Source organism: Medicago sativa, chromosome 1 (assembly GCF_051527215.1).
Source record: "Medicago sativa cultivar Bolivia chromosome 1, Bolivia_mono, whole genome shotgun sequence".
In the NCBI taxonomy this organism is placed as follows: domain Eukaryota; kingdom Viridiplantae; phylum Streptophyta; class Magnoliopsida; order Fabales; family Fabaceae; genus Medicago; species Medicago sativa.
The window spans coordinates 73085557-73112331 of NC_140749.1; the positions used below are offsets into that span (position 1 = coordinate 73085557).

At 34.7% G+C, this 26775-nt stretch overlaps 3 protein-coding genes and 1 long non-coding RNA gene across 9 annotated transcripts; 2 read left to right on the top strand and 2 right to left on the bottom strand.

The window, feature by feature from the left end:
• Positions 1–600: 600 nt before the first annotated feature.
• Positions 601–9542, bottom strand: LOC146957185 (autophagy-related protein 18h-like). Of its 6 annotated transcripts, none has more exons than XR_015022352.1 (9): positions 9141–9542; positions 7638–8081; positions 6862–7302; positions 6357–6602; positions 5301–6098; positions 5032–5207; positions 3687–3817; positions 1160–2187; positions 601–956 (listed from the first exon to the last, which is right to left on the bottom strand). XR_015022352.1 is itself a non-coding variant. In XM_085734631.1 (9 exons), the coding sequence occupies exons 1-9, from the start codon at positions 9306–9308 to the stop codon at positions 846–848; spliced, it is 2742 nt and encodes a 913-aa protein (XP_085590757.1). In that variant the 5' UTR covers positions 9309–9542; the 3' UTR covers positions 601–845. The 6 variants fall into 6 exon arrangements, 4 of the variants coding, with proteins under 4 accessions (XP_085590757.1, XP_085590767.1, XP_085590750.1 ...); XM_085734631.1 differs by having other exon boundaries at positions 601–868; positions 1160–1474; XM_085734641.1 differs by having other exon boundaries at positions 1160–1474.
• Positions 9543–14294: 4752 nt separating this feature from the next.
• LOC146957186 (uncharacterized) lies at positions 14295–16787 on the top strand. The gene is made up of 4 exons (XR_015022356.1): positions 14295–14555; positions 14663–14756; positions 15686–15824; positions 16469–16787. It is a non-coding gene; the product is annotated as an uncharacterized LOC146957186 (long non-coding RNA).
• Positions 16788–18168: 1381 nt separating this feature from the next.
• LOC146957187 (uncharacterized) lies at positions 18169–19062 on the top strand. The gene has a single exon (XM_085750125.1). It carries the CDS (start codon positions 18169–18171, stop codon positions 19060–19062), a length of 894 nt encoding a protein of 297 aa, XP_085606251.1.
• An 807-nt stretch (positions 19063–19869) lies between these two features.
• On the bottom strand, positions 19870–25658 carry LOC146957188 (receptor-like cytosolic serine/threonine-protein kinase RBK2). The gene is made up of 9 exons (XM_085734664.1): positions 25429–25658; positions 25120–25193; positions 24684–25031; positions 23723–23974; positions 23359–23516; positions 23027–23106; positions 22805–22940; positions 20377–20526; positions 19870–20208 (listed from the first exon to the last, which is right to left on the bottom strand). Exons 1-9 carry the CDS (start codon positions 25470–25472, stop codon positions 20035–20037), a joined length of 1416 nt encoding a protein of 471 aa, XP_085590790.1. The 5' UTR covers positions 25473–25658; the 3' UTR covers positions 19870–20034.
• Positions 25659–26775: the final 1117 nt, after the last annotated feature.

Below are 26775 nucleotides of genomic sequence, written 5' to 3' on the forward strand. Positions count from 1 at the left end.
GGAAGTGAGGTTGCCTAAACATGTTTCCATCGTTGAGAAACTACTATTAAGAACTCATGGCCAGCACGGATAGAAATTCGTAGCAAGAATTTATGTTTGACAAAGTATGTGTTTGGTGTGGCGTTGAGTTTGATGCAAACATGCGGTGAGAGAGAAGCTAGGAAATCACGCTTCACAAAATCACAGCAAACAAAGCATTGGGCGCGACGCGGAACCAAACATTGCCGTAGCTTATATAACTTTTTTTAAGGGCTTATAACTTTTTTATGTTTAGATATTTAGCAGCATCAATGTTTAACAAAAAATCAAGAATCAAGAGTATCACATTAGACATATATTAATGTTGTGTATCAACGGTTAGGTACCACTTTGTTAAAGTTGCATAGCATCAAAACACATAATACTCCTGCATTTGTAATAATATATTTGTAGTGATGAAATGATATTCCACCAAAATAAAAATAAAAAAGAAAATGATATTTTAAGGTGATGTAACAACAATGATTTTAAGACATCGGACAAATGAATATCTTGAATCCAAACAATGGTGTAGGCAGACACACATAAATAATATATGAATGAGCACATAGAAGAGCAGAGTCATCACTAACGAGCAATTTCATAATCTTGGTTTCTTTCCTTCCTCCACTCTATAAACTCTAAAGAAATAAATAATACAATAATTAAAACATAAAGAAACCCACCCAGTGGCCACACAAATAATCTGTAGTTATGAATTTCAATATACATCATTTACAAGAAAATTAGAAGGTCAGAAGAATCGCTGGACTCAGAATATTGAGAGTGAAGAACATTAAATTCCTTGAATCAATGGTCAGTAGCATTTAGCTTGTTGCAAGGAAATCACCTGCATTTGTTAATTAAATTCCTTTACACCACCAATTTACAACAATACGAAGAGAGGGGAGAAAGCATAAAACAAAGCAGTCATCAACCTGCAACACAAACATTTTGTAATTTTAAGGGAAGTATGAATGAAGCAGTCAGATGATGACTAAGAAGAATAAACTGTTCTCAACACCTTTTTATTTTATACACATTTTTAAGTGCTATACCCACATACATGCACACACACAAAGTGCTATATCTTAAGCTGAATCTAAATAAAATTAAAAGGTTAACTGTTTCAGATTCGTACCTTCCTCGGAGAAGTCAAATATATCACCAAGCATGTCATCATTATCACCATCTTCATCAGATTTCTCCCTGCCAGAGGGACTGCTACAATCCACATCAGTAGTAACTTCTGCTGATTCATGACAGTCAACTGATGCTTTACAATAACCCTCTTGAAAAAATTGATCATAGTCTGGCGAGTCACGTATTGACTCCTCACAAGTAACATGCATATTCATATCTGAACCACTAAAACTTGAATTGAAATTGTCACTGACTTTTCCATGTTCTGATGATTTAACCTTTGTAGCTATACCATCAGAGAAATTTGAGGCACCTACTGAAACCTCATTTGTGTTATAACAGTTTCCAGGATAAAAACAGGTGATTCCAAAATAACTACAACTACCTCTTTGTTCTTACATTCAAATTTTAAACTAGTTACATAATAAGTTAGCTGATAAAGAAAAATATGCTTTCAAGCTTGTAAAACTAGTAAAGAAAAGAGCTATTGATAGATATAAGAAACATATCTTGCAATATCAGTTATAAGATACGAAAAATATCATATAGTATCATGATATTATGTTCTAGTATTTACCTCGTAAAATCAGTTTATAATCTTAGAGTATCTTAGAATTAGATTATCTCAGAACATTGTTTTCTATATTAATTACTATTATGATTTGTTTCCTGATTTTTCTATTTATTTAGAATTAGAAGTCTCATATCTCTACATATACAGTTTAGTAATTAGTCTTTTGCATTAAGTTACTATATTATCAATAATATTCACCCTCTTATTATTTATCTCTTTCTTTTATGTAAAACCTAAAACTTCAATATGGTATCTGCGCCAGGTTTGATCCTCCGTGTCAAGTCTCATATTATTCTGCTGTCGAGTTCCTGAAAGTTTGGGATTGTACTTGATTATATCCAGACCTCTGCTCATTTTTGTCAAACAACTGTCTGTTGCTGCCACCATCTACCACGGCCGTGCCTGCCACCATTGTTGCCTGACCCACCACCGTATGCTGCCACCTAACATTTCTTTAAAAAAAAATCGACAAGTTCAACAATGAAACCCCCAGAGCACCAGAAGCTGCCAATTATGATTTTTTGAAGTGATCTCAGCAGTGCCAGGCCTCCTATTCTTCTACCCCTATCGTTGTTTCTGCTTGTTTAGTCCGGTTTTGCGCACATTTTTTTTTCCCAAGTTGTTATTTGACATGTTCTCTGTCAGCTTTTGCTACTCAATAGTCTAAGTCGCAGTTATCCTAGCTATAGCTTCAGCTGCTGTAAGCATCGGCCAATATCATTTATGTTTGGTTTGAAATCGTTCCAGCTAGGTCTTTGGCGGATGTAAGTGCTGGCTTAATATGGTTGCAGTTTGAGTTTGCCTGTTGTTCATGAAACTTGTGGTTTTGGTACCTGTCTCTCTTTCAAAGAGCATGTTTCTATCAAGAGTAAAAGCTTAGTATTCTTTAACTTTACGGGAGTGATAAAATATAAGAAAAGTATCTTATAATATCTTTATATTATCTTGCACTTGCAGTTTTTGTCTCTCTTTCAAAGAGCATGTTTCTATCAAGAGTAAAAGCTTAGTATTCTTTAACTTTAGGGGAGTGATAAAATATAAGAAAAGTATCTTATAATATCTTTATATTATCTTGCACTTGCAGTTTGGTTTGTTTGCTGTTCATGAGAGTTATTGCAGTTCAGGCATTAATTTTAATTTTCAAAGGGTATATTTGTTTGTAACAAAATTAAAGCTTAGTAAGTTTTAGCTTTGTCGAGAGTCTTGAATATAAGAAAAATATCTTGATATAATCTTGAATCATCTCATGATTGCTTTCTTATCTTAAGATTAATTTCCATGTTACTTAATTATTATCTTGATATGTTTTCCTATTCAATCAGGATTAGGAGTCCAGTACCCATCCCTATAAATAGGGGCAAGTGCTAAATCTTTTTGCATCATAACAATCATTCATAACCATATTTTCAAAGAGCATGTTTCTATCAAGAGTAAAAGCTTAGTATTCTTTAACTTTAGGGGAGTGATAAAATATAAGAAAAGTATCTTATAATATCTTTATATTATCTTGCACTTGCAGTTTGGTTTGTTTGCTGTTCATGAGAGTTATTGCAGTTCAGGCATTAATTTTAATTTTCAAAGGGTATATTTGTTTGTAACAAAATTAAAGCTTAGTAAGTTTTAGCTTTGTCGAGAGTCTTGAATATAAGAAAAATATCTTGATATAATCTTGAATCATCTCATGATTGCTTTCTTATCTTAAGATTAATTTCCATGTTACTTAATTATTATCTTGATATGTTTTCCTATTCAATCAGGATTAGGAGTCCAGTACCCATCCCTATAAATAGGGGTAAGTGCTAAATCTTTTTGCATCATAACAATCATTCATAACCATATTCTAGTCTTTATTCATTCTCTCCTCTCATTATCTAAAACCCCATAATTTCAGCAGTTATATTGTAATTCAAAAAGTATAATAAAAGCTTTCACACTGGGTTGCTTATCTTACCAACATATGTTTTTCCCACAAAGCCAGGTACAGTTAACTTCGGATGGGAAATCGCAGCATCTTCTGACAACTTCTCTTCAGTTGCATGTGAATCAGATGAAGAGCTAGAGCATCTTCCCAAAACAATGCCTCTGACAATTATTGTAGAACATTTTCAATGAATTGGACAGTTACACAAACGTTCTTAAATTTTCATCATGAGGGAAAAGATGAAAGCAACCTTGCAAAATTAAATGAACGAGAACCAAAATATGGTTCCTGAAAAATCACACCCATTCTAAATTTTATTGAGCAATAAACAGAGGAACAAGGAAAAGTGAATCTTTAAAGGCTAAACTGCCACTAACACTAAGAAACCATTCATATTAGACACACACACACACACACACACACACATGCTTGTTTCCACGAATACTAAATCCACGGAAAACAAGAAAAGCACTAACACCACCGTGTTATCAACCTAACATTCAATTTTATGTTTTTTTATATTAAAATAATACTAATTAGGCTAAACTGCAGTTTTGACCCCCTAACTTTGACAATGTTGCGATTTTGGTCCCCTATTAAAAAAAATTAAAAAGTGACCCTCCATGTTTAGGGAAATATACTCTTTTAACCCCCTAACATAAGGGAAATATGCTTTTTGACCCCTTATCTTTACAAATAGGTGCGATTATGGCCCCTTTTTTGGGACACGTGGCGTCTTCTCAGCAATTTTGAAACGCAAGGGGCCAAATTTTAATTTTTTTTAATAGGGGGCCAAAATCGCAACATTTTGAAACTTAGGGGGTGAAAAGTGCAGTTTAGCCTACTAATTATAACTGCATTGCACTGTATCGTGGAATTCGTGAATCTGCATTTCGTAGGAAATAGCAATGCTGATATATAAATCATGTAAAAGTAAGATGGAAATGCATAGGAAAAATAATAAAATAAAATAGTTCCTTGGCCGTAACAACGTAAAACTCCCATGATTTCCTAGTTATAACATTTAAATAAACTCAAATTAAGCATCTCCATGTAGAGCATAAAGAAGATCCATGTTTTTAATGACAAAAAAAATTAAATATACCTAGCAACAAAAGAAGTCAAGTGTAAACTGGAGAACCATATTTCAACTAAAAAGTGCAAAGGATGTAGAACGTAAGGCCATGTGCACCTAAAAATTAATCCTAAACACATACGAAGAGGTGTCCGAATATATTCACCACTACAAAAATTTTGAGAACTTGATATTTAATTGAAAGCTTCCCATGTTTAGAATGAAAATTATCTGAGTGGAATGTTAATATAAAACTTTCCCAGTGGACCAAAAACAAAAAGGCAGATAAGGAACTGTTACCTGTCACCCCAAGTGGACTGAATTTTGTGGAAATGATCAAGGACGGGCAACAAAACCTTCTGTCTTATTTCAACCTCATTAACAGGAATATCCTCTATTTCAATCTCCCCATTGGTTAAAAGTTCACATTTATTCAGCTCTTCAGTTTCAAAAGAACCCATCACAAAGAAAGACACCTAAAAATTGAGAAGGAAATAGTCTGATTGAATGAACATAATAATGTCGAGAAAGGAGTCAAACATGACTCTTCGCATAAATCAGATGAATACCTCAGATTTCTGCCAAATTGGTATCCTCCCGGAGTTTATATGCACCTCTGCATTTGAGACGTGACAATCCTGATTAAGTTTTACGGAATCATCATTCCCAACACTATAATTTTCACAATTTGAAACATCCAATATCATTTCAGCAGTTTCCAGTCCACCAGGTGTACTCCCCGATATAGAAACCTCTTTTTCTTGCCAATCATATCTTCTACAGACATCCCACCATTGAACAGGTTCCACTTTCACTCGTAAATCTTCTTCTTGTATCTGTGGTGAAGGAACTTGAGCTGTTCTTGAAGCAGTTTCATTTGGCTCTGCCATCAATGACGATAGTAGGTTATACTGAATTAAGTGACCAGAAGGAGTATAAACCAGCAAGTGTTCCATGGCATGAACTTTTGCGTATGCATTGTGCGAATCAGGAGGAACAGAACTATGAAAGACAGCAGAAACAGCACCAGATGGAACTGAGACTTTCCCTGCTGCAGAAGATGAAACATTACTAACCGTATTAAGCCATCCGGCATTAACATTTTTTATTCTGCTAACCACAGAAAGAAAAGCAGGAGGTTGGGGTGGGTGGCAAAGCTGTTGATGCTGGTTTACAGTAAAATGTGGAGTGAACCACCATGGTAGAGGAAAAACCGGCAAAAGAACAGGTCCTTCTGTGTCCTGATTGTGTATCTTAAGAACTGTCTCACCACCAAAAGGGGAAAGGACAAAAATATGACAAGTTCCCTTGGAGGAAATGACAGCAACCCACTGACTGTAATGACTAAAACAAATATCTTGTATTACCTGTATAACATACATGATTGAGTAAAAACCTTTGCAATTATAGAAAAATAAGGACTTAATTTTGATCTCCCGTTCTTTATACCATCATTTAAACATATCTTGCCAAATCCATAAAGAAGTTTGACCAACAAAACCACTACCTAGGAAAGTTAACTTTATATTGATGTTCAAGACATCATTAGATGATGGTGTGAAACAGTTGATCAAATTTAAGCTATAAACATGAAGGCCTTAAAGAAACGGAGAATAGCAGCATACTGCGGATGTCATGCCACGGTGGAGCTTGTAAAGGTGCACATGAGAACAACTCCAATCATTGCTTTGAGAACCCGATCCTTTCTTTGAGTAGGAAGGCATAATTCGAAATATGTTGATGTTATTACCATGAATTGAGGCTGTAACTAGAAGTGTTCCACTCTGATCAAAACATAGCGCAGATATAGGACTAGTATGGGCCCTAAATTGTGCCACAACCGCTCTAGAAACAAAATCCTTGACAACAACCTGCAAAAAATTAGTAACAGTAGTCAACGTGAATACCATATAGAATGATTATTTTCCAGTTGCCACTGACATAAACTATCATCTACCTTAAAAAATCCTTCTTCTATGGCTAAGCTGAACCAATAGATGATCTCATGTAAATTGTAATACAGATGCCAATATTACTTTTAAGAAAGAAAATATCTGGTCAGCTGTCCAGAAATATTGCAAAAGGAAATCAAATATAATATGTTATGTTGTCATCAGATAGAATACTCACCACTCCAGCCGCATCTGTTTCTGTAGAATTTGAAGCAAATCGACTAACTTTCCAGCCTGAATTCGGTGATACAGGGGAACTGGATCCATCAGGCATTAGATCTTGATAATATTTAGACAGTGTTTTGTAGCCCATATCACTAAGATTGATCAGCCCAGAAGCCAAATGCTTGCTAGATTCCATAGCATATCGGGCTACCAGGTTTCCGCTGCTTGGTGATGTTGATGGGCTGACAGCAGGAGGAGTCGGACTTTGAGGACTTAAGCGACTTGTGTTTAACAACAATGGGTTGTTGGAGGCATAAGCTAACCACCGTGGCCCTACAGCCATCGGACCATAGCCAATATTAACCCCAACCATTCCTTGCCCACCCAACTGAGGCACAGGATAAGTGAGAACACTGAATTTATTCTCAAGAGTAAGAGCATCAAAACAGTATATCTGCAAGCAAATTAAAAATCAAAACAACAAACTGGCCAGGTATAAGTTACGTCAATAACAAACTAAGACACTGTTCGTTATGGTTTTATTTATAAAAAGAACATGTAAGTGATCCATTTGGCCTCATGAAGTATCAGTGTCCTGAAAACTTGTTACACTAAGCATATGTTTGAATATTTTAAATGAGGGAGCGAAGAGCTACCCAATGGAGGAAATTGGTAAACCAATACCAATGTTTACTGAACAATTATAAACTCAATTTGCTCAATAAGATAACATCGAAAAAATATAGGTGCTAAAAACAAATTGCAAACATACTTGACTCAAAAACTTACTTGAGTAGCAAGACCCACAGCGACTATTTGAGGACTGCATCTAACCATGTAGACAGTTGAACGGAATCTTAGAGCATGAACATAGGTATGGGACCTTAGTGAGTAGAATCTAACAGTTGTAGCTGAGTTGATAATATTTTCAGCCTGAGCTTCGTTGTGGCCATCTCTGACATTTTGCACTGTACCAGGTATCTTTGATTTATCACATGCAACAACCAAGAGTAAAGGATGTGATGCTCTAAATCCGTCACAGCCCTCTGCTTTTGCAGGGAGAGGCTGCATCTGTAAAAACGAAACTGGATCATCACGTTTTGAGACAAGTTCCCTGATATTAGAGGCATCTTCCACATCGAGAACTTGAAATCCATTGGAATAACCGAGTAGGAGTACACGTTTGAAAGAAGACAGACCGAGCTCTAGCCTGTCAAAGCAAGCCCAAAGCACCTGCTTGACAAAAAATAGATGTCAATAATTCTGACACCTCAGTTCATAAATAACTTCACCACAGTACTCTATTGCACAAAAATACAAGTCCGCTGCTACAGTCTGAGGTCAGTAAAATATTTTGTAGCAAATATCACACCATAATCAATGCTTCTTAAGAGTACCACATATGCAGTACTCTATAACTATTGCACCACATTGACAATTACATGACGTATCAATCAACAATACTCCACTGTCATGCAATTCCACTTAATCTCACCCTTTGATTTATCCACCAACTTTTTAAATAACTTACTTAACTCCCTAAAGAGGAGTTGGATTGTCTAACTGCTCCATCATCAAACAAACCAGTCTCACATTAATTCTGGTCTAAAATAATAAGAAGTATGGCCAATTATGAGACTTATAGCAATACTATACGAGTACCGCTTTTGTCGGAAAACACGAAGGTGGGAAATGATAATACAATTAAAAACTGCCAACTGTCTTCACGCAACATTCGCACATCTATCTCTTCGAACCAAATAGCTTTTCCATACTCGATTGCCACACAAGTGCAAGTAATATTAATTGTTGATTCATTCATCAACCTTAGAGATTGCTTACTTTACTCTCTCAAGAGGAGTTTGATCCTTGTTTAACTATTCCATCATCACCGACATCGCATTAATTCTGGTCGGAAACGACAAAAAATAACCAAACAAATATTCTAATTTATTCTTAGAGACATGAATATTGTTAATCAGAAACAAGTGGATTACATCTTCAACTTCATTCAATAATCCAAAATTAACCTAAATTAAATATTTAATTCAAAACATAAGAAATAACGATACACTGATCATTTCATACAGTTCTCAACATGAACAACGTTTCTACAAAGGCGTTATTACTTATTATTCAGAATTCAGAAACCTAGATTTAGCAAGTTTTCGCTGAACTAAGATTATTCCTCAAAATTCACGTGTATATCACTTCTCATTTCTAAACAGCATTCACAAGTCAAACAAATTTAAAAATGAACAACCGAAAAAATTCAAAAAAAATAAATGCTACCTGATCTTTACGATCGGTTCCATCGCCGGAGATAGAAGCAGCGACGGAGGCGCCGGCAGTTCGGACGCCGGAGGAAGCCGTCTTAATGCAAGACGAAATGAACTTGAAAGAAGAAGGAACGAATCCATTGCTCTTGGAAACGTTGTTGTTCTTCCCTTGCTTCTTCATCTACACGATTTTCTAAAGGCCACCACCGGTGAGTGACCGGGAATTCCGTCCCTGCCGACGACGAGAGTCGCGGAACGCAGTCGATCGGAATTTGCATAAGAGTTGAAGACGACGGAGTTGGCCGTGCACGGCGGCGATAAAAAACGACGGTGTTCGGTTATTTGAGTTGTGGTGGTTGAAGAGAATTTGACCTTTAACGAAGACGGTTGTGATGATTTTGAGTTTTGAGGCAGTGCCGCGATTCTGCTATGCTTTGGTGCTAATCACAAGTCTTGTTTTCGTTAATTGTCATTTAGGTCCCCACACATTTTCGATAATGTCGTTTCTGTCCTCTCAAAATATTTTCAAACTTCGACTTCGCTCCACCATTGACAATTACCATCAAACCCCTCACGCAAGCCTCTTATTTTAAAATAATTACATCATAAATAGTCAATTATCTCAATCTCAAATGCAATGACCATAACGAGTTAATTCAACACGGGGTTGGTACTTTGGTATGATATGACGGGATTATGATTTTGTGTGGTCACAAATTGGACGGTCAATAATTACATAACTGCATGATTAAGATCACATGATCATGCTCTTATAATTTAATTGTTAAAATAAATTAAACGTTGTCCTCGTGAACATTAAGCATAGCATGTGTAGTGTGTGTATAGGATCGGGTTGATGTTCGAATCCTGAATGTTTTATTTATCTACTGTAAAAATGAAAATCTACCATCAGACTACTTGACCAACAAAACAAAATTGTTTGAGATGTAGACTAACTGCTCTTGATCAAACAATCACAGACTATACGTGTGTCATGGGCGAACGAGAGTAATCAAATTTTATATAAGTGTCTAAATTTTAGTTTTTTAGGAGAGTTTGGGAGATTATGATTTATTGTTGTTTGTATAGTTTTGATGCATTCATACGGTCAGGACATCTATAATTATTTGATCATAATTTTTTTTTTGACAAAAATTATTTGATCATAATTAAACAATTAGATTTTGAATGGAGATTTTTTTATACTTACAAGTTAAAATCAACATTAAAATTTGAACCGTTTAATCCCAATCAAACAACAAAGAATGAACCGTGTGTCAAAATTTTGGCAACCAAGAATCTGATTTCATGTTTGGTGGGGAGGTTTCATATGCTTTGAAGCAAATCATTGGTTGATGATTGAGAGGGCAAGATGGACATTATACGTGGCAGGCACGTGGGTGTCGTGCCGTATTTTATTTTTGATTTTGGGGATAATGAAACTGGGGGCATAATGGGTTATATGAGGAATTTATGGGGAGAATTTTGATAAGGTAGCAGTATATATATGATGATTATGAAGGAAGAAAAAGGGTTAGAGGAAAAAAAAAAAAAAAAAAAGAACAAGGGCACAAGGCATATAGAAATATTGATTAGAAACGACAAGCAAGCAAGGGGAATATCTCAATGTAGATGCCTCACAAAATAAAATACTAATTTTGAATTGCATTTACAATACAACCTGTACTTGTTCACCAAGAAAATGATAATGATTGAGGTGGAGTTAGAGTGGATGCAAATCTAACGTGAGTGAATCCTTTTCTTTTCTTTTCCTATTCAACATTTTCTTTTTCACGCAACAAGTGAACAAACCGTGGAAATTTATTTTCGATTTTTATGATCATACAGGTTTTTATTTTATAGTAAATAAAAGAAAACCATATGAGACAGGTTCTTTATTGGCGAGTTTGTGAGACAAGGGTTAAATACTCAATTTTGATAATTAAAAAATTGTATTTAATTATCTTATTATGTTAATTTTTATAAGATAAATGATCGTATTGTTTTTTTAGAGGAAATTATTGTATAGTCAATTACCTATGTTTTGCTTTGGTTGTGGTCTAGTTGGTCACAACATTGAAAACGGTAGAAACCCCCATCTCCCCTTTGAAGGTGGCACAAACCCACGTGGAGCTTGGCTAAGATCAAAGACTTATGGAAGAAGGATTATTGAGAGACCTGAAAAGACCTTTTGCAGCAATCCATTAAGATCAGTCAGTGGGGGGCCTTTTAGCCCAATTCCAAAGGGTTTACTTGCTCAAATGGCAGACATGAGTATCCATAGACAAGAAGGCAACCCAAGTGGACAAGGAAGACACAGTTCTAACCCTGGTAAATCCCCATCACCAGTGCAAAACACTAGCCAGAGGAAATTTCAGATAGCCCAACAAACTAGTCCTGATAAGCTGGTCATCTCTACTGATCAGAACACTATCAAGCTTAACAGTCAAGTCCCTATGAAGAGAAAAATTGGTGTTTCAACAACCATGGAAGACTCTGCTTTGTCACAACAGGAAGAAATGGCAGGCCTTGTTCCTAAGGCCAGCCAGAAGCCATGAAAATCATATCTTGGAACTGCAGAGGGCTTGGGAACCCATCTGCAGTTAGAGCCTACAAAAAGCTCCTGAGAAGTTAGTGTCCTGATCTAGTGTTCTTAATGGAAACAAGGCTAAAAAGCTCTGACACAAAAGTTAAGTCTAGTTTAACTTGTGGTCCTCTCTCAAATTTTCATATTGTTGATTGTAATATTTTCAAAGGCCATAGATCTGGTGGTCTTGCTATTATCTGGAGTGATGTATTAAAAATTGATTTTTTGCAATCTAATAAAAAGCTAGTTGATATGTACATTACTGCTTGTAATCTTAATTTGTCTTGGTTCACAACTGGTATCTATGGATACCCCTATACTTCTAAAAAGCATTTAACTTGTAAGGCTATCTCAGAATTATCTCAGCAAAGAGTTAACTCTAAGTGGCTCATTTTTGGAGACTTTAACCTCCTGCTTAATAGCTCTGAAAAATTTGGTGGTAATATTGTAGACTATCACTTAACTAAGCTCTTTAATGACACCCTTAACTCTTGTGACCTTAATGATCTTGGTTATTTTGGAAATAAATTCACTTGGGCTAATAACCAACCTGATAAAATACATATAAAAGAAAGGTTGGACAGATTTTGTGCATCTTCTAATTGTATTTTTGCTTTTCCCAGATACATCAACAAACATCTGTTGAGATATACATCAGACCACTGCCCTATTATGCTAGAATTTCATGAAGAAGGTGTCAACAGACCTTACACAAAGAGAATTAAGCTTTTAAGATTTGAGCACATATGGGCTCAAGACCAAGACAATGTTCAAATTGTTAAGCAAGCTTGGCTTAATAGTGAAGGTCCTAGCCCTATGAAGCTTAAGACTACTTTAGAGCAGGTGGCTGAGTGGGGCAAATCCAAATATGGGGAAATACCCAACAATATCAAAGTTCAACATGACCTCCTAGAGAAACTTAAATAGGCAGTACCCAATCAGAATTGTCTCCTACAAATCAAGGAAACTGAGCAGATCCTAGGGGATCTCCTTAAAAAGGAAGAGACTTGGTGGGCCCAGAGAGCAAAAGCCCACTGGCTTCAGCATGGAGATCAAAATACTAGGTTTTTTCATCAAAGATCAAGTCAAAGAAAGAGGAAGAATGCCATACACAACATACATGACTCTAATGGAAATACTTGGAAGGATAGTGTTCACATCCACTCCTCTTTTTTAGATTATTTTCAGAAAATCTTCACTAGCATTAATCATAATATCAGGCCTGATACTCTCAATGTGGTTAAAAATAGGGTTAATCCTAATGATTATGAGATCCTTGATAAGGAATTCACAAGTCAAGAGGTTACAGAGGCTATTCAGTCCATTAAAGGTAATTCTGCTCCTGGACCAGATGGCCTTTCAGCTCTATTTTATCACCAATATTGGGAGATCATTGGTCCTGATATCCTTAAGTATTCTCTTAATATCCTTAATAATGCTGGCTCTATCTCTGATATCAATACTACTTTCATAAGTCTTATTCCTAAAATTGACTTTCCTATGGTGCCCTCTGACTTTAGACCTATTAGCCTATGTAATGTGATTCTTAAAACTATCACAAAAACAGTAGCTAATAGGGTAAAGTTGATTCTCCCTAATATTATCCATGACTATCAAAGTGCTTTCCTTCCTGGTAGACTCATTACAGACAACTCTCTAATAGTTTTTGAAACCTTAAATTACATTAGAAAACCAAGGAAAAGGGATAATGGTTATGTGGGTATCAAACTAGACATAGCCAAAGCTTATGATAGTCTGGAATGGGATTTTATTGAGTCAACTCTTACCACTATGGGTTTTCCCAATAAAATCATCCATACTATTATGCAATGTATTAAAACTGTTTCTTTCTCTATCCTCCTCAATGGTCAGCCTACTGACTCTTTCTATCCTAGTAGAGGTCTCAGACAAGGAGACCCTTTATCTCCCTACATATACATCATTTGTGCTGAAGTCTTATCTGGAATGTTAAGCAAAGCTCAGACTGATAAACATATTCAAGGGATAGCTATTGCTACTAATGCACCAGCCATTTCTCACCTTTTGTATGCTGATGATAGTATTCTGTTTTGTAGGGCAAACATATCAGAAGCTAAAGCAATTATGAGTATATTGACTCAATACCAGGAGATGTCTGGTCAAAAAATCAACCTTGACAAATCTGAGATGATTTTTAGTCCTAATATCTCACAAGGCTTTAAAAACCAATTTCAGCAATGTCTTCCAGTGAAAATCAGTGACTCACTCAACAAGTATTTGGGCATGCCCACCCAGTTTGGCAGATCTAAGGAACAAGATTTCCACTTCATCATGGACAGGATTTGGAAGAAGCTCACTACTAGAAAACTGTCATTTAGTGACCGAGTTAGAGACCAAAAAAAATTGGTCACAATAGTGACCGACTTTTAGACCATTAATATTAAAACTTTCGGTCACAAATATTTGGTTTCTAAATCGGTCACAAAATTATTTTAGAGACTCTTTTAGAGACCGATATATCAGCGACCGAAAAATCAGTCTCTTAATAAAAATTTAAATCAAATTCAAAATTACTTTTTTGGTCTTCACTCGTTACAAACATACGTTTTTCACTTTGTTTCTTTTTATTTTCTCTCACCTGAGAAAAACATAACCTAGATGCTCCCTCTCTCTCTAGTTTCACCATCGTTTTCTATCTTTCTCAGCCAGATCCGGCCACCACTCTAATAGATCGTAGAAAAAGATCTAGTTTTCGAGATCCCCTTCACGAGATCTATCATCTGGTTCAATCAGTTTTCTAATAGGAGAAACTTCATCGTTTCTCTCCTCCTCTATTTCACTGTGGTATCCTCTCCTTCAAAGGTTAATCTTCTTTTCTTCTGTCGATTGCTTTATTCTTGAAACCTAAAAACCACCAATTTTATTTAAAACCCTAACATCCATATTGTTTTTATACAAAAATTGCTCAGATTAGGTATGTCGGTAAGATGGATAAGTTATTATGTATACTCAAAACATGTGCTTGAGTGGTTGTCGATGGTTTCAATCCACTCCACAACAGAGGTATTTTTTTTCTCTTAAGTTTTTATAATTTATTTTAAGATTTAACTTTTTAATGCAAATTTAGTTCATAATGCAGTGGAAACATTTATAGAATTATTTTAATTTGTTGTAGTTAAATCCAGATTTAATTTCTAATAGTTCATCCATTTTATTCCAATCATTTTAAGTCCTTCATATATTAGAATCAATATATGAATTTGATTTCATTCTTGATTATATTAGTAACTTAGAAATGATTTTGGACTTTAAAAATAATTTAAGCATTTTGGTTCTTTAACAAAAGAAGCATTCATTTGTCTTTAAGGACTAGTGGTTTTTCCGGACCTTTTTGGAGGTGTCCGGCTGCAGTTATGGTTTTAGGAAGACAGTGGTTGTGGGGTGTGTATGTAGGTATTTTTTGATTGCCTAGTATAGGGTCTTGCTGGGTGTTGTTCAGAGGCAGCTTGCGACATTTTTTGGTGCTCTGTTGGTGTTGTTTTGGTGTTATTCTGCTGTGTTTTCCTGCTGTTTTTCATGCTGTTTTGGTGCTTCAGCAGCTGTATGACAGCAGCGTTTTGGTTGTTGCTACAACTTTTGGTGTTGTTTTTCCTTGATTGTATTGCTTGCCTGCCCTTTTTTGTATGACGTCTTGTGCCGGGTGTGTTTTAATAATATATATGCTGATTAAAAAAAAGTTAAAAGTTAAGGAAAGTGGTAGTGAATTTAATAGAAAAGAATTGTTAATAACCAAATGAAACTATGTTGAGGGTATATTTGGATTCGTTGTATTTAAGGAATGTTAGAGATACTTTTGGCTAAACTAATGACAATAATACGATTTTTTAGAATTCTTAAAGTCATCTGAGTTTCTTGATTTTCTATTTCAATTTTCACTATCATCTTTTACATTGTTTGTTAGCCGGTTTGGTGATGTCTATCAATTGTTACAGGAAAAACAATAAGCTTTGAGAGGATTTTGTTGACACACTTTGTTGTCTGGCTCATGCCCTTGTTAGTGATCTGCTAGATGATTTGGACAATGATCCTTATGAAGTTGGATATGATGCTCACGTAATCAATTGCCATTAGGTATGCTCTTGTGATAGTTATGAAGTTTTAACCTTTTATTTTTGCCTTCAGCCATTTTGGAATATATCTGCTTGTTTACATCAATTGACTTTGAAATGAAAATTTAAAATGATTTAAGAAAGTTAGTTTTTATACGCTGCCTTATCTTTTGAAGGTATATGGTGTTTAGACTAAGCATTGAGCCCTGTTTATTCTAAAACTAGACTTATAATCCTAATTGAAATAAGGAGTTAACCATGGCAATAACTAAATTAATTATGGAGGGATAATCAATGATACCATGTGGTTCTTGTTATTTTAGAAACTATGTACTATGTCCGCAAGTAATACATATGAGTATAACTAATAATTTAGAGTCTTGCTTATATATCTTCATCTAATTATTTTATCCTACTCAAGAATTTTTCAATGTACCTTTTAAATGGAGAAGAAAAGAGGCAACATTGCTTCACTTACCATGTTCACTTATCATTCTTCCCTACCATTGTACCTTTTTAAGTGTTAAAGTTTTACTGTTGTCACCACTATTATATGTCTTATGATGATAGAAAGTTGGCTTCATTGGTACAATACTACTCATTTGTGATAATATTCTTTGTTGTTCATTTGTTGATATTCTTTTGGTGCTGGTTTGAATGTTTCAGGACTCTAGTACATAATTTGTTTTAGATGCAAAGGAGCTCTTTTTGACTTGGATGTGTGATGTTGGTGAATCTTCATTGAAACAAGATCATTTTTCTGAGCCTTGGGTGCTTCTGCCATTATAAGTGATTTTGGAATTTAGTATATTTTATTTCTAGTTGTAGGCTAGTTCCATTATGTGCCATGGCATTAGGTGTTTTGTAGCATGCTATTTGTTCCTTCTAGGCTTTAGTTTGTAACAATTATGTACTATGTTAATGATACTATGCTACTTGAATTATCCGATTAATAAAATTGTCCTTGCCATTTTTTTTAAAAAAATATCAATGTTTGAATGTCTTTGGTGCGTGTGAAATATTTGATAGATTAAATATGTTTTAAAAAGCGTTTTAATAACTATTAATGAAGATTCTTTTTTTTTTTTTATAAATAAAATCAGCATTTAGAGACCGAAATAGTGACCTACAGCAGTCACTACTGGTAGTGAAATTCAGTTCATAACAGTCACTAAATCAGTCACTAGAATCTGTGGCCATTTCAGTCACTAAATTGCAGTTGCAAAATCAGTCTCTACCATCAGTCACAGAAGCAGTCGCTGAACTTCAGTCGCTAAAACAGTCGCAATGAATCAGCGACTAGCGAATTAGCGGCTCTTATTTTTGGTCACTATTTCGGTCTCTAAATGCATTAGTGACCGATTTTGATATAATAGCGACTGAAAATTCGGTCTCTAAAAGGCTGATTTCTTGTAGTGGCTTAAGGGTTGGAAAGAAAAAAGTTTGTCTTTTGAAGGTAGAGGGGTCCTCATCAGGGCTGTATAGCTCAAGCCATCCTCACTTACTACATGAGCTGTTTTCTCCTTCCTAAGGGGTTGTGCACTAAAATTGAGAAAGCAGTTTGTTCTTTTTGGTGGGGCTCAAATGATAATAATCAAAAGATACATTGGGCCAGAAAGGAACATCTTTTCAAATCAAAACATGCAGGTGGAATGGGTTTTAAAACTCTTAGAGAGTTTAACCTGGCCATGTTGGCTAAACAAGCATGGAGGTTCCACACCAATCCCACCTCTCTCATATCTAGGTGCTTTAAGGCCAAATATTTCCCCCAAGTAGACATCTTACAAGCTCCTCTAGGGAGTAATCCTAGCTATGCTTGGAGGAGCATACATAGCTCTATTTGGGTGATATCTAGAGGCAGCTGTTGGAAAATTGGTAATGGCAGCTCTATTAGAATTTGGCGTGATAACTGGATTCCTTACAACCATAACTACAGACCTATATCCTCAGGCAGGGGTAGTAACAACATTAATGTGGTTAAGGACTTAATTACTTCTGACCCTCCTATTTGGAATTCAGAAACTCTCAGCACCTAATTCCTCCCCATTGACCAAAATTACATAGAACAAATCCCTCTCCTTAATATCACTAGCCAGGATGAGCTTATGTGGATGCATGAAGCTAATGGGATTTACTCTGTTAAGAGTGGTTATAGAGCCATCAAAAGCTGGCAATCTCAGAATAACCAGGACATGGTATCCAGCAGTACTGATTCCACTATATGGAAGAAAATATGGGCTCTACATACCATACCTAGACACAAAGTCCTTCTCTGGAGAATTTTGCACAATTCTCTCCCTGTAAGAAGTGAACTAAGTAAAAGAGGCATACCCTGTAGTATCTTATGCTCCAGATGTAACTCTAAAATGGAGACCATTACTCACAGCTTTATGAGCTGCCCTAAAGTCTCCAGAGTTTGGTTTGGGTCGTCTCTCACCATTAAATTCCCAGACCAACCTAATGCTAATTTTATTGACTGGTTGTTTGACTTCATATTACAAAATGACAATCAGAGTATCATCAACATAGCTGCTCTAATTTATCAGATATGGTTTGCTAGAAATTTGAGTATCTTTGAGAATCAATTCTTACCTGAAGAGGCGATGATTCTTCAAGCTGAGCATAGTATTCAGGATTTCTTAGCAGCCACTCATCCAGTTTCAGCTCCAGTAGAAGCAGAAGACACGAATTCCTATCATCCTCTTCCCTATACTAGTAACCCGACACTGGTAAATCGCAGCACTAGCCGTCAACCATTGCCGCACCGGATCTTCAAATGGTGTCTGCCGGCTCCAGGAGTTGTCAAAATCAATGGGGATGCTAATCTTCAAGACCCAGATAGTTGGGGTTTAGGAGCTATTATCCGTGATGAAAACGGGTTAGTAATGGTGGCAACAACTTGGAAAGTCCCTGGTACGCAGGACCCTCTTCTGGCTGAAGCTTTCGCCATGATCTGCTCAATGAGGCTAGCAAGAGATTGTGGGTTCAGGAAGGTTTTGTTTGAAAGTGACAGCGAGAGTCTTATTCGCATGATTAAGGATGTTCATATGAAGAACAGATCCTATCTTGGTCAGATGATAAAGGAAATCTGGCTCCTCCAACACTATTTCGACACTTGTCAATTTAATTTCTTTCATAGATCAGGTAATAGGGCCGCCCATAGCTTAGCCCAATTAGCTCATGAAAAACCGAACTTGGTTTGGATTGAGGAGGTGCCGATAGAACTTAATTCTGTGTACTTCCATGATTTGTTGAATTAATTTTAGAGTCCTTTTTTTAAAAAAAAAAAAAAAAGTTATCATATTTTTCAAATAATTATAAGATCATCCTTCAAAAAAAATTATGAGATTATGAATTCTATTCAAAATTGTCAACTCCTAATTTTTTTATTAAATAAATAGTTCAATACATGATTTTTATTTTATCCAAATAATGCTCATATCTTTCTCCTAATTTAAATTTTGTTTTTGTTATATTATTTTAACTCTTAAAAAAAATTAACATGTTATTGTTTTTAACAAGTCAAACTGAAATATAAGCATTCTGAGCAGCACAAGATCAAAACTAACACTAATAATTCAAAGAATAATTACAAACTCATCTAAACCAACAACGAACGAGTAAAATTTTAAGTTAAAACTCAAGCAAACCAAAGGATAAAACGGTAAGTTGTGGAAGAGGAAGACAAAAGCAAAACTAGTGTTATTTGCTTTCAACCACAAAAAAAGAGAGGGGCTTAATTCTATGCAAGAGTTGTTGTAAAGAATCAACCTTATTAAAGATTCTATTGTTTCTTTCTTTCTAGATCACCCAAACACAAGCAAACCAAATTAAGTATAGAATAGATCGAAGAGATTTTGCGTTACCACCCATGTTCAAAATGATTAAAGTGATCCTCCAAACAGAGTGAATTTGTCGAGGACATACCAATCTAGTTTTATAATGAGGTATTAAATCGTTTAATTATAGTTTACGTTGTTAAGAAAGTGTAAAAATTTAGTCACTAGTTGTTATTCATTCATTACAATCTACAAATACATGGAAAATTACAGATGGAACTATAAAACTAAGTAATGTTGCCAACGCAATTATACAAATTGGTCCATGTAAATTTAGTTATAGTCTATGTTTTACATTCAATTTAGAACAATCAATAGTGAAATAGTGTACAAAGTTCATTTACATGGCAGTCGTTTTAGAAAAATAAACAAATATAATAGGTTTTTGAATCCTTAAGCCTCAAGACCCAAAATCTTTTTATATCGATTGAGATCTCTTAGATATTTTGTTGAGTTGTATTCTTGTGCATCAAGTAGCTCTTCTGAATATGTTCTTTGGAGATTCCTCCTTTTGCTGCATGCTCTTGCATTCATGACAGATTTTTCCCCTCTTAGCAGTGTTACTACCTGCATCCATCGAAGAAGATATAATCAATCTCAATTTTATTATATATGGTTCTCTTAACCTTTCACTTTGGATCATGGTTTTTGCATTGTAATGATGGTATATAATGCTAAGCGAAATTTCAATTAAATGAACAAGTGTGCAAACTATATAGCTCATTGCGTATTTACCTGACTCATGCGAGGGCGTAAAATAGGAGACTGCTCAACACACATTGATGCAGTCAAACTAAGACATCCCATCTGTCCTTGGTCATAGTTATCTCCAAGAGAAGGATCAATAACATCCTTGATATTATTAGCATCAAGCAAAGGTTTTGCCTACCATACATTATAAATAACACCCTTTTGAGGTCTATCAAATAAAACATTAGAAAATAGACAAAATATATTTTCTGGTCATTTAAGTTGTTTAATTGTACGAAATTAGTCCTTTAGTTTTATTGTTTTGTTTCATGCAGATCTTTAAGTCCTAATATGGGTACATTATTATCCTTATTGACTTGACAAAAACAAGGTTGACCACTTATCATTGTATGATAAATGAGAAACTTTGTTCTTGCCACATAAGTAGCATAACAGATACCAGGGGCAGGGACGGAACTAAGTAGACTGAATTAGGGGTACTAGCCACCCCAAAGGCAAAAAATTCTGAGTATATGATATTGAAACTTATATATACGCCTCCCTACAGAGCTAGGCACTTCTGTTAGTTATACAAATTTACGATGTTAAAACTTCATAACATGCTACTCCTTTCAATGCAACTTTCACTACTATAAAGCAATTTTAACTACATAACAAATTCCAGGGGTTATTACATTTACACACTTCTTCTATGTCATCTATCCAAGACATTTTTACTCACTCCTTCCAATAAGTCAGGTTTATCTAAATCTTTCATTTTTTTGACTAAGAGGAAAATATTGGTAAAACACCATAAAATTCACCTTAGAAAAATTGATACCTTTTTTTTTCGAAGAACAAAAACAATGCATCATTATAACCGTTTCATTTATAATAATATATCTATGACTCAAACTAATTGTTACTTTAAAATACTAATGAAACATTAAGTATTTTTCTCATTAATATAGTATTATTTATTATATCTCATACCAACTACACAGGAGACAATCTCCTTCCACTAATAAGTAATAACCTCTAAAAAAACTACACTAATAAGAGTGATATAATAAATGTAACTTATTTTATCATTGTAATCAACACGAGTTGTTATTTTCATAAGAACCGTACACAACTCAAATGAAATATTTATAATGAAATAGAGACTATTAAAAAAAAAGTCGATGCATTTAATAAAAAAGTTAACTAAAATTAGTTATTTCAAACAAAACAAAAAAAAAAAACTATGTAACCGTGTTAAATTTTCTCCACCTTAACTATTTTTTCTGGCTCCGCCCCCAGGGACGGATGCATGTTGGAGCTATATGGGACTATAGCTCCACATGTTTTTCCCTATTTTTTTTTTATTTTTAATAGATAAAACACATATAGCACACACACACGGTAGCAACTGCAAGCGTTGAACGTGTTTTTTTAGCTATGAAAGTTGGGAAGAGTAACCTATGTAATAAAATGGGTAATCAGTGGCTAAGAGATGTTCTATTAACAATTAGCAATGATGTCATTTTATCTCATTTTCAACAAATGGATAGGTGATGATTTTCATTGTAATGTATTGTATCAAACAATAAGGTAATAATATTTGTGGATTAAAAAAAATAGTTTGTATTACTCCATCCGTCCCGGATTAACTGAGCCAAAAGCTCATTTCACATGTATTAAGAAAAATGTATAAATGAAAGAGAGAGAAAAATAGTTTTAAGTGCACTTGTTAAGTATTGGTGTATTTTCCACTATCATAAATGTAAAGTGGAATATACTCCCTCGGTCCCATATTATAAGCAACAAAAAAATCACACTTATTAAGAAAACTAAAACATAGTAGTTTGTAACATAGTTTTTTTGTGTTATCTTTGAAATAAGTTTTATAGGAAGGTGTAAAAACAATTTTCATTGGTAGTTGATTATAGAGAAAACGAAAAAGAGAGCAAATTGAATGCACTTTGCATTTAATTTTTCCTTGGAAAAGATAATGTTTTGAAAAATAATAATTAAATATGATAAAAGTTGATCTTTTTTCTTATAATTTGGGACAAAAAAATGAGTTTTTTTGCTTATAATTTAGGACGGAGGGAGTATTGAATTAGAATGATGAAAGTAGTATTAATTTGAGTTATAAAGGGAAAAAAGAAATTAATATTGTATTGAAAAATGAAATGACTCAGTTATTTTGGGACTTTTTTTTTTGCAAATGGTTCAGTTATTATGGGACGGAGGGAGTATTATTTATTTGAAATTTTAGCTCCACATGCACCTAAAGTCTGGATCCATCCCTGTCCGCCCCTGCAGACACATGTGTTTTTGTAATGAAAGAAAATGAGTTATGGTGTACACTGCAACTTATGTGGGGAAAAAACTGAGGACTAATTTGATACAATTAAACAACTTACAAGTCTGCATGATGTCTTTTGCCTAAATCATAAGATATACATTATTTAGGAAAATGATTTACCCATGTCACGAGACTTGTCTGCATATGATCCAAAGCCTTACGCCCAGTTATGATCTCCAACAGTAGAACACCAAAAGAGTAAACATCAGTTTTCTCATCCACTATGCCATGCATGCAATATTCAGGAGATAAATATCTGTCAAACAAGTCATTTGTGGAATATTAAATCAAGAGAATCGAAGAAAAAAAAACTATGTCATTAGTATTTCATGTGTTGCATACCCAAATGTGCCTTCAAATGTGGACATATTATGGTGAGTCAATTGTTCTGGTAACCACTTTGCAAGCCCAAAATCACAAATCTGTACAAATTCTTGATTAATAAAGGACCAAAAAAAGAAGAAAGATTGTGTATACACCAATAAGATTGTATACAGAAGATTCTCAAAAGATATTGTTAGCTACTGGTCTTACTTACAATAAGAACATGTATTAAAAAGACGAAGAGAATGTTTAACATAAAACACACAACAACAGAAGACATTTCATGTGTTAAGTAATACTACAAATAAATCATTTCCTCATTATAACTGATGAACAAGTTTAATAAAAACCTGTGGATCAAAATTCTCTGTGAGTAGAATATTCTCTGCCTTAATATCTCTATGAATTATTCGCCTTTGACAATTCTCATGCAAATAGAGAAGACCATCAGCAATTCCGAGAGAAACTTTGTACCTTTTACTCCAATCCAACTTGGTTTTATCTGAACCTGGAATACATCGTGAAGGAATAAGCTATAAGTACATTTAAAGTTGAAAGTATACTGACCGATAGGGTCTAACACAAGTGGTTGATGCACAATATGTGTGTGAGGGTTGTAAATCCTCGAGTACTGAGTTCAATTCCTTTTGATCTAAAAACAAAAGAAGTTTAAAGGCGATTGTCATCATGAGAGAGTTCAAAGTATCTACAAACCATGAAGAACATGTCCTAAACTTCCCAGTGTAGACAATTCGAAGACAAGATGCATTTCTCCCTCTACACAACATCCAACAAGCTTTGCAGTATTAGGATGATCAACATGAGCAATAACTCCTAACTCGGATAGAAAGCCAGCTGTCTTTTCATCTGTGCTCCCTGTAGTCATTTTCTTCACAGCTATTAGTTGTCCATCTTGGAGACAACCCTTGTAAACCTCAGAAAAACCACCTCTTCCAATTAAATTTTCTACAAGTTAAAGGAACAATGAATTCAATAAAAAGTCAAATTGATCATATTCGTAACAAAACAATTTTCTACAAGCAAAAGAGAACAAAAACAAATTTTTATGTGGTCTGACCAATCCTTATGAGAATGTTTCGTTTCTTTAAAAAGAACAGATATAGACATCTTGAATCGATGTAAGGTCTTATTTGGTTAAATAGTTTGATTAAGCACTTATAGCATAATTTTTTATCATATAAGTGCTTATGTATAAGTTATCTCTATAACAAAAGATAAAATAAAGTCAAATCATTTTCATCTAAGTAATAACTTGATCTCATAAGCAATCATAGAAAGCTTAAATAACCTGGAAAAAAAACTTATGAACATATCATAAGTTGCTTTCATTTTCCAAGCAAACAGTCTCACAAGTCACAAGTGCTTATGTTAGTAGACAAGCTCAAATAATCCAAACGGACTTTTAACTTTCAATGATACAATGAACAGTTCTAATTACCATGAGTACATAAAACACAATTATGATCCATTGTTTCTCCTTAACATATTGAGCTCCAAAATATCGAGTTATGATACAATTCGAGTAAGCTCACGTTAACATAATTCAAGGCATCTCATATATCCAAGCAAGTATAGAAATAATTCATAATGTGTATTATTATTAGTCTATAATATAATTGACTGAAGTAAGTATTTCCATCATCATATTACATACCATGGCTGAAATTGTTGGTTGCATTTCTTAGGTCAGAGAGGCTGAAAGTCACCAAAGAAGATCTAAAATTGTATAGATTGCCCGGAATTAAATTTTCTCTAGTGCTTCTACTTTTCCATTTTGGTATCTTTGGCACACCAATTGAAGGAATAGAAGTTAGGCGTTTAACTGATTTTCTCTTCCACAGTTTAAAAAATTTTCCCCAATGGGATCGCGCCCTCGAATTCGAACAACTGGTTTCAGACTCAGGTAGTTGTTGAGCACCAAAGCCTTTAACACAAGCTTCTAGGACTCCTCTTGGAGATGCCTCATCATCTTTCTCTTTCTCAAGGTCCATATTTCTTAAGTCTATTTCATAAAATGAAAATCACAAACAGCGTTACACAATGAAAAACTTTTCAATTGCGTTTGAAAAATATGCAATGAGAAAAAAAACCTTGAGCAGAAGCAGAACAAGCAAAGAGAGATCCTATCTTCTTTGATTTACTAGCAAAACTTCTCTTATGTTTCCTACATTTCACATAATCAAATATATTAGAAACCGTAAATAGAAAACAACATAGCAAATTGGCAATTGCCCAAAAATATTAAACTCAAGAACAATGATCATATCATATCATATATAAATACTTTTGTTTTGTTGAGGGAATATCATATACAAACACGTATTATTATACATTCGTTAACATAATGGATGGAATTATATAGATAGTAATAACATGAAGGAATAGACATGCATGCATACCATAAACCATGATTTATCAGGCAATAGTCACCCTCATTTGCCATGAAAGCTACAAAAAACCAAGAGCCTTTGTATTTTTCTTTTGTTATAGGTTAATATGAGTTGAAAATTGAAGTGATGCAAAATAACGTGATCTATAATCATGAAATTGAATAGAGAAAATTAACATGAATTCATTTTCTGACATGATGAATGACGATGATGATTTGGTAGAGTTTTTGGATGGAGACACGTTGGGTTTGTTTGGGCCAATCTTTTGTATTATCTATGTGGTCTAATGCGTGGCTCATAAGTTAAGTTCTGAATTTTAGCCTTTTTACAACATTCATTTTGACCAAATACAAAAAGTATCATTATTACTTGTATCATGCGAGTATTGTAAATTTTTTTTTTACAAAATGTGAGCATTTTATGTTATAATTATTAGGGGTGGCAAAACGAGTCTGACCCGCCGGGCCGGCCCGTTTGGCCCGCTATTTTTGGCGGGCTGAGTCCAAGTTTTGAACTCGCTTTCTATAGTTGGCTCGGTTCGTCTCGTCTCGTTAAAATACGGGGAGGTGCGGGCCGGCCCGCTTAACTCGTTGGAAACGGGACGGGCACGGGGCGTGGCGGGGAGGCACGCTTAACTCGTGTTTCAATTTGTTATTTTGAGTCTTATTTTATGTTTTTGGATTTATTTTGGTTGTTAGATATATTTGAGACTTATTTTATGCTTTTGGATTTATCTTGGTTGTTGAGTTTATTTATTTTGAGACTTATTTTATAATTTGGATGTTGGATTTATTTTATGATTTGTTTTATGTTGCGCATTTGCCTTATTTTGCTATTAGTTATGATGTTGAATTCGACAATTTGATAATTATCTTGTTTTTCACAAATTTACTTGCTACCTATTTTTTTTACGATAAAAGCAACATGGTTTTTTTGTAACAATTAAGTTGTAAAAAAAATTTTAAAAAAAGTTTTTGTTTGGCTGGCCGGCCCGCCAACTCGCAAGCCCACCACTAAACGGGGTGGGGTGAGATTTTGGACTCGGTCATAAAATTTGACTCGGCTCGTCTCGTTTCGTTTTTAGCGGGCTTAGACGGGGCGGACATAAATGGGACGGGCCGGCCCGCTTTGCCATCCCTAATAATTATGATTAAATAAATAACTCATATTAGAATAATGTGGCGTGCCCAACACAATCAGTTGTTGGCCAATGCTAGAACTTTGTTTGGATTCCATTTACTGGCAAAAGTTATTATGAATAAGGAGATCCTTATGCACCGTGCATAATTGCTTTCTACACCCAGCATAATTGCTTTCTACACCCCAAGTGAAAAGAATTATTTGGGGTCAAGCCCA